General features: G+C 33.8%; 1 protein-coding gene across 1 annotated transcript in view; it reads right to left on the reverse strand.

Annotated features, from left to right (window-relative positions):
- Positions 1-2,762: 2,762 nt before the first annotated feature.
- Positions 2,763-12,079, reverse strand: part of BCHE (butyrylcholinesterase) — a 64,580-nt gene continuing 55,263 nt past the window's right edge. Inside the window, exons 3-4 of the mRNA XM_047729586.1 lie at positions 10,627-10,793; positions 2,763-3,676 (exon numbers count right to left, since the gene is read on the reverse strand). Coding sequence (XP_047585542.1) covers positions 3,552-3,676; positions 10,627-10,793 — 292 coding nt within the window. The 3' untranslated portion in view covers positions 2,763-3,551. The remainder of the gene's footprint in view (positions 3,677-10,626; positions 10,794-12,079) is intronic.

Raw genomic sequence — 12,079 nt, forward strand, 5'->3', positions numbered from 1 at the left:
TGGGGTTATACCCCAGTAAACCCATTGTTAAGTTGAAAATATTAGAGGTCAAAAATGCATTTAATTAAGCACTTAATTTACTGAACTTCATTGTCTAGCCTAGCCTATCTGAAATGTGCTCAGAACACTTACATTAGCTTACAGTTGGGTATAATTGTCGAACAGAAAGTCCACTTTATAATGAAGTATTGAATGTCTCATGTAATTCATTGAATACGGTACTGAAAGTGAAAGAATGGCTGTAAGGGTCACAATGGCTATAAATGGGTAGGTTGTGTATCCTCATGATTGCAGAGCTGATTGGGAGCTGTGGGTCACTGTCACTGCCCAGCATCATGAGCGCATCATACCACATAGCACTAGCCTGGGAAAAGATCAAAATTTAAAACCTGAGGTATGGTTTCTACTAAATTCCTATTGCTTTCACACTATTGTAAAGTCGAAAAAATCCTAAATCAAACCATTGTAAGTCAGGGATTGTCTATACTCCAAATCCCTATTATTCCCCTGTCTTGGGCCTATTTAATGAATTCTTCAATGTGAACATCTGCTGGACATGAATAGAGTAGTCCTGTATGTATAAGTGTATGTATTTATGCATGTACCTGAGTGTGTATATTTTCAAATCTGGTGTTTACTTTATTCTTCAATAATCTGAAGTTTCCACCAAGATTGAATTGATAAATCGTACTGCGGGTTTACACTGACATTAAGTACATTTAGTTAAAAAATATATATGTCTTATTTTCCTTACCATCCTAATTTTAAAACAAACTATTTGTAAAGAAAACACCTTTGTTGCAATCAGTAAGGTTACAGACACAACAGGAAATTTTACTAGCTGTTGAGTTTGTCATCCTTCTTTGGCAATGTCAGAGGGGCTCCATTTATTTGAATATTCTGCTAAAAATGACACAGCTGTAATTATGTTAAGATTTATCCATGAAAATTAAATTCCGATTGGCCAGAAATTACTTACCTTGCCTTCATGCTGATAATATTTAGCAGCTAATTTATTTGAAAAATAAAACAAGTTATAATGGTATTTTTTTTGAAGGTATGTGACTTGTTACCTTAATCCTTCTGCATAATACATGGATACCAAACCGCAAATGATAATCAATTTTCAATAAACCCTATAATGCAAAGTTTTATGGAGAGTGCCACATTGAAAGAAATAATGCTTTCGCTTAAATAATTGATCAAGCTAAGTGTTGTGATACTGGTTGGACTAATTCCATTTGTTCTATTGCAACCTTAGACATAATTTTCCCTCATACTTTCAAGAGACGTCCCTTAAATTTTTACCAGAATTAGGTGATGGCCTCCGTGGCTTTGTGTATGTATGCTAATATCTCCCTATACTCTGTTTTCTGGGAAGGGTTTTATGCCATTTTAGGTTTTAATGCTTCTGTACTGCTAGTATCTCAGACAACCAAAAGTTCTTTGATCTATGAGCCCGCTGAAAGGCAAATCTCCAAGTGTTTCGAGATACTTATTTCCATCACTTTATGCACAGATTTCTCCCCTGGCTTGGGGTCCCTGAATTAAAATCCTGCACTGAACCTGCCTTTTAAATGGAAATCATAGTAAGAGAATCTGTATAGACTCTGTTATACAGTGTTTCCTTGAAAAGACTTAACCTATCTTCATGCAATGGTGCTGGACACAGTGGATTCATAATAATTTACTTACGGAACAAACGCAGAGGGGTTTATGTGCTGGCTGACAGTTCTTGTTGCATTTGGATATGAGCTTCAGAGGAAGTCAAGTGTTGTCACAGTAAAATTGAAGGACAAACCAACTGGTTGTCCAAGGTGGGACAAAGTGATCCATGGGATCTTTTCCAAGGAGCAGAACCTGTCATTTAAGTCAGGTTACAGGTGTTCTATAAAAATAATTATGTTTTCCTAATTGTTGGTCTCATCAAGAATGTCTTTAAAGGGTCTTTAATGCTGTTGAAGAGGCATCATCCTGTTGTTTTATATTTCAGAGGGTTCTACATCAAACAGAAGCTCAAATGATTCAGGGAAAACACAATGGATCCTGGAAGAATGGCACTGAAACAAAGGTGGTGGTATAGAATGGAATGTCTGCTCATTTGCCTATCATTTGTTTTTTTTTTGTTTGTTTGTTTTTGTTTTTGTTTCTGTTTGTTTTTCCATTCATCATAGGCTGGAGGGAAGAACTCTAAAGCAAAGATTTCCATTTACACAGCACTGAAGTGACTTGGTTTGTATAATAAATTCTCTCTCTAATCAGCCGAAGCTGATAAAATGGCCTGAAACTTTGAGTGAGCACGACAGACCATCCTGGATCTAACTATGAACATCCTTATGACCAATGAACAATGGGACATGCTTTAACCAATGTTGTACAGACCTATATATTATATTATTAAATACTTTATATATTAAATATATATATATTAAATACTTTGTCCTATCTTTAGTGCTGGATTTCAGTACTTAATTAACATAATCAACATTCACTGCCCTTTTCTGAAATTTAAAATCTCTGACTTCTTCCTGTTAATGAACTACCTGTTTAATTTATTCAACGGATGTGTTTGGTTGCCATGCCTATTAGTAAATGCAGCTTTGTAATTTTTTTTAAATTATAAAAATAATATCATTTATCTAAAGAAAGTATAAAATTTCTTCCCTGGAATTAAATAATTTATCTATTAAAATCCTAATATTTCTGTGTCTAAGGCAAGAATTCCCCACCCCAGATCGTATATGACTTCTGACTTTAGACTTCTGCTCATCTGCATGTTTTATTTTTCAGTTACAGGAAGAATAGTTTACAGATGTACACCTTTGGGAGAGACTTTGGGAGTGGGGAGGTGAGGAAGGGCCAGAGTTGAAAGAATGAAGAATAGAATAGAATTTGAGGACTCAGAGCATACATATTTTAAAAAATAAAAACAGAAATAATTATATTCATTTATGTTTTGTCTCTTGGGAGCAACATTTTGTTTTAGTCATTAGGTGTTTCAAAGTGACCAAGCCTTTTACTTTAAGGTTCTCTCTTGCCTTCAAATAAAAAAAAAAAAAAAAAAAAGGGGGACCAATTATTTCCTATGCTTCTTTTAATATCCCATGTTGACATTAAATTCATAAATTCTTAAGGGAAATAGTATGGTAAATTAGTCTCCAATGTTTCAAGACCTAGTGCCTTTTAAAAAGATACCTTTATGAGTGGTAATGAAAATACACAACTAAAAGTAGAATACAGGTATTTTCAAGGAAAAAAAAATCTATAAAGTTACTCAGGAAAGAGAGTTTGAAGCTGCAAATCATTTTAATATGCATATAATTAATTGTCAAACTTTATATTGTAAAATTTAATTAAACGTGTTCTAGCCATTTGGGTTTTGAAATGCTAGGTACAATACTAAGTGGAAGATGAGAAGAATCGATATTATCCTTCTGGCATTTTTGTTTCAGCTGTATAATAGCTTTTTTACTAGGTATGTAAGAGAGCTACTGATATTTTTACCTTGATCTACAGGAAAACGAACATTCTATAAAGGGTAAATCTATTAATTAGAGACCTGCACAGCTTTCTTTCTTGCTAGTATAATCGTTAAATTGATTTTTCCAGTCCATCATGTAATTGTTCCAGCGATAGAATCCTGCTCTCCATTCTCGTTCTGCTTCATCAATGTTTCCTGTAAAACATGGAATAAGTTGTATTAATCTAAATTTTAATCTGTTTACATTAATTGAAAATAATTTTGATTATAGATGCCATTTTCTCCAAGTACACTGCACAATAATTTTTAATATTTCATTATTTATTATCAGCTTCTTTTGCTACCTAGAAAGCTTTTAATAAAATTTTATACATTATATAAAAATGCAAATTATATGTATGTATAAATTGCATATAGCATAAAAATATGAAAATGAATTGATATATCACATCTAATTATATTATATAACATATATTTACTTTCATTTCTAAGAAGATATATAGATATTATTATCTTGAACTCCAAAGCATAACAGAAATCCCATTAAACGCATCTCATTTACATATATAATTATATAGCAGACTTATTTCTGATGAAAATATTTGTATATATTTATTAATGCCTAAGGGGTAACTCTGTAACTGACACTGCATGTAGATTTTACTCTCACTCTGTATCATATATTTTAATTCCAAACAATGCATAGTCATTGAAAGCAGTTTATGGAAGCTAGTACATGAAAGCAGTTTATTAATTGCTTTGCAAATTAGAAAGATGACTAAGACAATCTCTGCTTTCCAGTAGTTTGCAAAGTGTATGCATGTGTCAGAGTAGGGGAGTGTTTATGCCAGAAATATGTGAAGCAGTTAACCAAAAACGGTCTATGTACTAAATCTATTAGTATTTTACACATTTGTACTTCTCTTACTTCTTAAACTTTTAGGATGCTGTGCTCTAGTCACTGAATTAAAAAACAAGATCTTACAGGATTTCAGCTATTCTGAAAATAAAGACTTGACAATTTTTAAATATATTCTTTACAGTTAGGCATTTTTAAAATTAATTACAACTCTGAAGATATTAATTTGGAGAAGACAGTTCATGTGATCTCACTACATTATACATGAAAATGTATCTTTATTTATACTAGTAACGATGGAGCACATTAGTGATTTATTTTTGTATATATGAAAATCAAAATATTTAAAACATTTATACAGCTATTAAAATATCCCCTGTAATTTAGGATATATGTAAGTTTGAAGTGTTCATACTGCTTGGACTTTGTATAAATATTTGGGAATATATACAAAAATGTCCCATTTACAAAATGGCTTTTAGAAGGTCAATGACTGTAATTATTTTGTAAATAATAGAACTTTTCTAAAAAACATTAGATGTGAAAGACATTAAATATCACACCAAATGATCTACTCGTTTGGTATTTTTTATAATTAAATGCTTTTTTAAATGTTATGCCAAATAAGGCTCTAAAGTTCAGAAAGAACAAACTTTTTGGTATAACAAATAAGTGATAGTAATCTACCACTTACTCCATGAATTTTAATACTCAGAGAAAAGGTCTTAGATTCGATTTTCTTTTCTTGTGCATAGAATACCAAATTCATTGACTCATATAAATGTAAATATATTTCCACGTGTATCATAATCTAACACTATACAATTTAGTGAATTGAAATACTTTGCTTTTTAGTGTACAAATGCTTTGTAGACCTGACCACTTTATTTAATAATACTGAGCATTGATTGAAACAATAAAACATGAAACATTTGATTATTTTCTAATACAATTCACAACTGAATACACCACAGTGAAAAGATAATAACAATTTTGAGTCCCATGACATAAATCAAAACCAAACTTAGGTTTTTTCCTTCCCCCTACTTCTCTTCCTCCAAACTGGAATACTACTTAAGTGACTATAGATTTATTATCTGTGAGACGTACATCTATTTGTTTTGTAGTTAACAAGGTACTACACTGTGAAAGAAGGGACATTATATAGTCTATGGTGGGACATGGGTTAAATTCCAGCCTGATCACTTACTATATTAGTGACATAGAAAAAAATTCATAACTTTTGAAACTAGGTTTCCAATGGTAAATGAGGTGGGTGATCACTATTTTGCAGTGATACTATGAAGGATAAATTGGCTGGTATGTACATTATGAAATTGAGCTCTATACACCTATCGGGAGGTCCACTAATGAATTTATTGCCCTCTTGCAAAAATTTATTCTTAACTTTGCTCCTTATTGAATCCATCTACAGCTAGATCAATATCAGTAGTTCATAAACATACTGACACAACTTTTTCAGGACTTTTGTGATCCTTTATTTGTCCATATTGTTGGCTTATTTGGAAAAAAGAAAAAGTCAAGCTTTCTCCCCAACAGAAAGAATAATACTAATTAGGCTACTTTTTGTCTTGTCAATGAAAAAAGAGTGAGAGCAGTATTTCACCAGAACAGAGTCGATGTAATCAAGTCTGAGACATTGAGAAAGAATATAGGACAGGTGAATCAACTCAAAATTATTCATGGAGGTAAAGTTAGAAGAAAAAATTCATTGGATTTTGAATTGTGCTAATCATTATAATAAAAAATAATTCAAGTACTCTGAGATTTCACTGAAAATCTCTTTTGCTCCCATTACTTGCTTATTTTCCCATTTGTTACCCAATTAATAAAGTTACTGAAGAATATATAATTCTTGATGTTGCAGATCAGAAATGCATTAGTTGTCCTGTTATGATCCTGAGTGTGGGATGAGAGTGAACCACGACTGCTACTGCAGAATGAACTGCTCTAAACTCAGGCGAGGTTTGCTGAACACTTTGCATACAGGCATACCCATTCCATGGGACTTCACTGTATTGTGCTTTGCAAATACTGCATTTTTTTTTCAAAGATTTTATTTATTTACTTGACAGAGATCACAAGCAGGCAGAGAGGCAGGCAAGAGAGAGAGGAAGGGAAGCAGGCTCCTTGCTGAGCAGAAAGCCCAATGAGGGGTGGGGCTCTATCCCAGGACCCTGGGGTTATGACCTGAGCCGAAGGCAGAGGCTTAACCCACTGAGCCACTCAGGCATCCCAAATACTGCATTTTTAATAAATTGAAAGTTGGTGGCCACCCTGCATCGCGTAGATCCTATCCACACAATTTTTCTGACAGCATTTGCTTACGTTATGTCTCTGTGTCACATTTTGGTAATTCTTGCAATATTTCAATCTTTTCATTGTTATCATATTTGAATTGCTGCAACCTCATGATAAAACTTTAAAGGATGAGGAGTTGCTTCCTTTGGATGAACAAAGAAAGTGGTTTCTTGAGGTGGAATCTACTCCTTGTGAAGATGCTGTGAAGACTGGTTGATATGACAACAGAGAATTTAGAATATTATATAAATTCTGTTGATAACACAGCAGTGGGCTTTAAAAGGATTGACCCCAGTTTTGAAGAAGTTCTACTGTGGGTCAAATGCTATGAAACAGTATCGTAGGCTATATCAAAATCATTCGTGAAAGGAAGAGTCACTGGATGTGCGAACTTCGTTATTGTCTTATTTGAAGAAATTGCCACAGCCACCTCAGCCTTCAGCAACCATTAGCCCTGATCAGTAGGAGCCATGAACATCCAGGCAAGACCCTCCACCAATAAAAATATTATGACTCACTGAAAGCTCAGATGATGGTTAGCGTTTTAGCAATAAAATATCTTTTTTTTTTTTTAAGATTTTATTTATTTATTTGACAGAGAGAGAGATCACAAGTAGACAGAGAGGCAGGCAGAGAGAGAGAGAGGGAAGCAGGCTCCCCGCTGAGCAGAGAGCCCGATGCGGGACTCGATCCCAGGACCCTGAGATCATGACCTGAGCCGAAGGCAGCGGCTTAACCCACTGAGCCACCCAGGCGCCCCAACAATAAAATATCTTTAAATTAAGTGTGTTCCTGATTTTTTTAGGCATAATACTGCTACATACATAATGGACTACAACATCATGTAAATATAACTTTTTTTTTTTTTTAGTGAAACGTGGTAAATAAAACTTTTGTATAGATTGGGCAAGTAAAAAATTAATTGACTCACTATGTTGTAATATTTGCTTTATTGTGGTGATCTGGAACCAAGCTGCAATATCTTTGATGTATGCTTGTTTTTAAAATGAAACAAATGAAAAACCACTGGATCTAATATTTTTCTGTATTGGGAGGAGTTGAAGGTCAAAGTGGTTTTTTCCTTTAAGTTAATTTATTCTTTCATTTTTAGTGAGAAATACTGATACCTTATTGACATTGAATGGGTCATTTCACTATTTCTTTTTCTTTCTTTTTCAACAATTGTGAAATATTGTGCAGTTACATTTTCTAGTGAAAATTTTGACTTTGATAACATTTAAAACAAATATTGCGCATTTTATTTCTTGCTGGTGCACACCCTAATAGCACAGGCATATGCTGAAGTATAGTCTGAACTTTAAGTGCTAGAATTCCCGTGTTTAAACAAGTCTTAAGGATCATTTTATTTGAGAACATTTATTGCTTAAATGTAAACTACTTCTCAAGGGGTACTTACAAATCTCATTGGGTTTCCATCTTGAGTGAGGTAAATATTCCCACCTTTAAGAAACCCAATCAATAGTTTTCCTCTGAAATTTTCCTTTACATATAGAACTGCTTTTTTAAAAATGTAATATTTCCGGGGCGCCTGGGTGGCTCAGTGGATTAAGCCTCTGCCTTCAGCTCGGGTCATGATCTCAGGGTCCTAGGATCGAGTCCCACGTCGGGCTCTCTGCTCAGTGGGGAGCCTGCTTCCCTCTCTCTCTCTCTGCCTGCCTCTCCGTCTACTTGTGATCTCTCTCTGTCAAATAAATAAATAAAATCTTTAAAAAAAAATGTAATATTTCCATAGGAACTTCAGCCCAGGTCATGTGAATAACCCCAATTCTCAAAATATCCAATACTGAAAGGTGTGAGGTTTTACGCCTTGAACTACACAAAATATGCTATGAACATGTGTTCTTAATCTTTTTAATCACCCTACATTATTCATTTGTAAAATCTAAAAAAAAAATATAACTTCAAACTGGTTCTGTTTATTTATTATTATTATTATTTGTAATAAAGATTTTATTTATTTATTTGTGAGAGATAGAGAGAGACAGAGGCAGAAGGTGAGGCAGACTCCCCACTGAGCTGGGATCCTGATGCGGGACTTGATCCCAGGACCCTAGGGTCATGACCTGAGCCTAAGATAGGCACTTAAACCAGCTGAGCCACTCAAGTGCCCAAACTGGTTCTGTTTAAATGTAAAACATTTTTTATTATTAATGAGGATGTGTTGATGTTACAACAATTCTATCATGCATTTACTTTACAGTTTATAAAATATATTTAATATAAACTTTTTGGGGTGAGTTATCTAAAAAAATGCTGAAGCCTAAAATTATGTTTTTAAGGTACTTTGGAACAATTCCAGAGCACGGTATTAATCCAGAGCAAGGTCTACTATTTCTGTACAGCTCAGCGTTGCTCAAACTAGAAAGGAGTTCGGCACTGCCTAGAAGGAGTGGCAGCTAGCCAAAAACTTGGGAGCTTGTTTGTTCAGCCCGCTTTATGGCAGCTGAGTATGGAGAGATAGGGATTTTGAAGTACATCTTCAAAAATTGCTGATACTTAAATTTTAATCTACCCGCAAATAAATTGCAACAGACCACAGCAGCTCAAACCAGAACAAGTAGTTTGGCTTGTAATAAATCGGTCATTTAAAATCCTCCCCACCCCTTTTCATTGCCCCTCAGTTATGACCTTCTCATTTAAAGATATTTTAAGTAAAGATTAAAAACATGTATTCTGGGTTATGTTAAATGGTACCTCTTTTGGTCTCTTGGCAGATTAAGCAGGTTACCTTATTGTTATTCACACCCAGAGAACACAAGGACAGCACTGTAGCTTTGCCAAGGGATGCAGAAGCCCATCTCTAGATATATATTATGCCACAGAACATTTGGTAATACACAGAGCACTGGTATATCAGAAACATCTCCCAAACAGATGGAGTACATAATTATAATTTTGGTGAGTAATGTCTGATAATTAAAAAGCATATTAAACAATCAAATACAGCTCTGAGATGCCCAAGTTTGCCTGAAACTAACCCCCAACCTCTCTAAACAGGAAACTACAGCATCTACTCTATTGTAATATCTAACATGGCCCCCAAATTACAGAGTATTATGATGAACAGAGTGGTAAAGTCTAAGGAAACTGGGCAGCAATATGTCTGATGGCTGAAAGTCAATTACTTTTACTTGAAAAGTCAAGGCCTGAGGAGTCACATGGGTTAGAAACAGCTGGGCATTTTAAAACTGGCAAGTGAATGAGACATGTATGTCATTTTCCTCACAGAAGAGGCGATCACTCAAGCTGATCCTTCAAGTTAATTTAAATATTTTCTTACCAATTAATTTTGAAATAACACTATAATCAGAACCAATTTTCCTAGATTTCCTTATATAAGCTTATGGAATCCCTTCCTTAAGATTAGTTAACTAAATTACTGTTTATTGTATTGTGTAATATATGTGTGTGTTCATGATAAATGTCTCAAAGCTCAGAATATTTAGAAATATTCGGATTGTGTTTTTAAATATTTAAATTCTGGAGGGTTCCCCTTCCCTTAGAAATCAAGAGTTCTATTTACCAATAAATTTGTTTTTACTTCTCTTTGAGTATAAATTATATTCGTTCTATATTTTTTAAATTATATTTTTAGTTCTATACATTGCTTATTTTTTGTTTATTTATTCGTTTTTCATTAATTAATTCCACAAAGATGAGCTGAATAGAAAGTAGTGCCCTATTTTAGTTCCACTATTAGGTTTTATGTTCCTCTAGGGGAAAATCTCTACCTCAGTTTTCTTTATTTTACTACTAAAGTGCTGGTCATATAGTAAGCCCTTAAATATATCTAAACTTGCTAGAAGAAAGTTGTGAAAAAAATCAAGTAGTTGTAAATTCACATATTAACACCATCACTGTGCCTAGGATACTCTACCTTTTCTCCCTTTTACATAATTAACAACCAATTATTTGACGAAATACTAAAAAAAAACACACACACCTGTCATTTCCAAGACTTTGGGAAAATATAGTGTCCAGAATCGGCATTGTTGAGCACGTAGTTTAGTGTATACCCTTGGTGACTCTCCATTCAAGGTTAAATATTTCTGGTCAGTGTTTTTGAAGGCAGGCCATCTTGTGCTATTGTTCTGGGTTCCATCGGGATTTCTAAAAAATTAAAGAGAGATATTATAGTTCTACTGAAATCATTGTTAGAGAGAAAGAATATCGTTCTCAAAAACCAACAACAGCTTTAAAAAAGTCCGAAAAAAATGTGGATTTGTTTTGATGATGTCAAGTAAAAATGAACTGGGTGGAATTTTTTCAGCAACTTGAAGCACTAAATTAAAAGTGTAAGACTTAAAATTTAAAGAATAACTTTTACATGCATTTCTGCTTAACAAACAGGGAGAAAAAAATATTTTCTATTTCAAGAATGCTAATGTTTTCTTCACACTTAAACATGCTTGAAGGGGCAATGTTCCTTTTGTCTCCTTTTCTTCCTTTACCTCAGACCCAATCTTCTCTACTAATATCTTGCATCCATGTCATTCTATTTGCCCTTGTCATTACTGCCTGAGTTTGTGACTGATTACATGTCCTATTATGTAAGTAACTTCATTACTATAGGAAACTCCTTTCTGTCTCACTTTTAAGTTGATCTTACATTCTTATAGATCTGCTCACTGATGAAAAATGCTTCAATAATTCCCCAATGGGTTCAGATAAACTTAACACATATGGTGACATTCATATTTTCAAGCTTACTCTCAGATAGTCTTTGCGAGAGTCAACCAACAGGAATTAGGGACAGTTACTTAGAAATTCCCTTCTCTATTTCACTCCCTTGACTTTGCCCCAGCTATCAAGCTTGGGATTCTTTCATTTCCCAGGGGCATGGACTAGGTCAATTCAGATTCTTTTTCTCATATTCTCTTTTTGTGCTGATATTCCCCATATCTTTTATTGTGATTTTTACATCAAAAACACTTGATTCTATTTTTTTAGAAATGTGTAGTTTTGGGTTTGTTTATACCTCTGTAGCACTCAATAATATGGTGTTACCTAGGTCACACAAACACAAACTCAAAGAGTAAACATTTTGCAAGTGGCTCCAAGTAGTTAGTCATTGCCAATTCTACTGATTTACCCTTAATTTATTTTTATGATTATGAACTAAACACTGCTCTAGGATCTGGAAATATAAATAAACATGGGAAATATAGCTTTCCCCCTGAAAATTTACAAGGAAGAACATTCATGAAAACAAAGAACCAATATATGGTAGCCTAAAGCAAACATAAACAAAGGGACACAAATTGTCAGAAGAGGGAATAATTACTAAGTTTGAAAAGAAATTATCTGAAGGAAAGAGCTTTAAGCTGAAGTAAGAAGAGTAAATAAGGAACTGAATGAGAAAGAGACTTTGGGAAAGCTAGAGAAAGGGAAGAGAA

Source organism: Lutra lutra, chromosome 1 (genome assembly GCF_902655055.1).
Source record: "Lutra lutra chromosome 1, mLutLut1.2, whole genome shotgun sequence".
Lineage (NCBI taxonomy): Eukaryota > Metazoa > Chordata > Mammalia > Carnivora > Mustelidae > Lutra > Lutra lutra.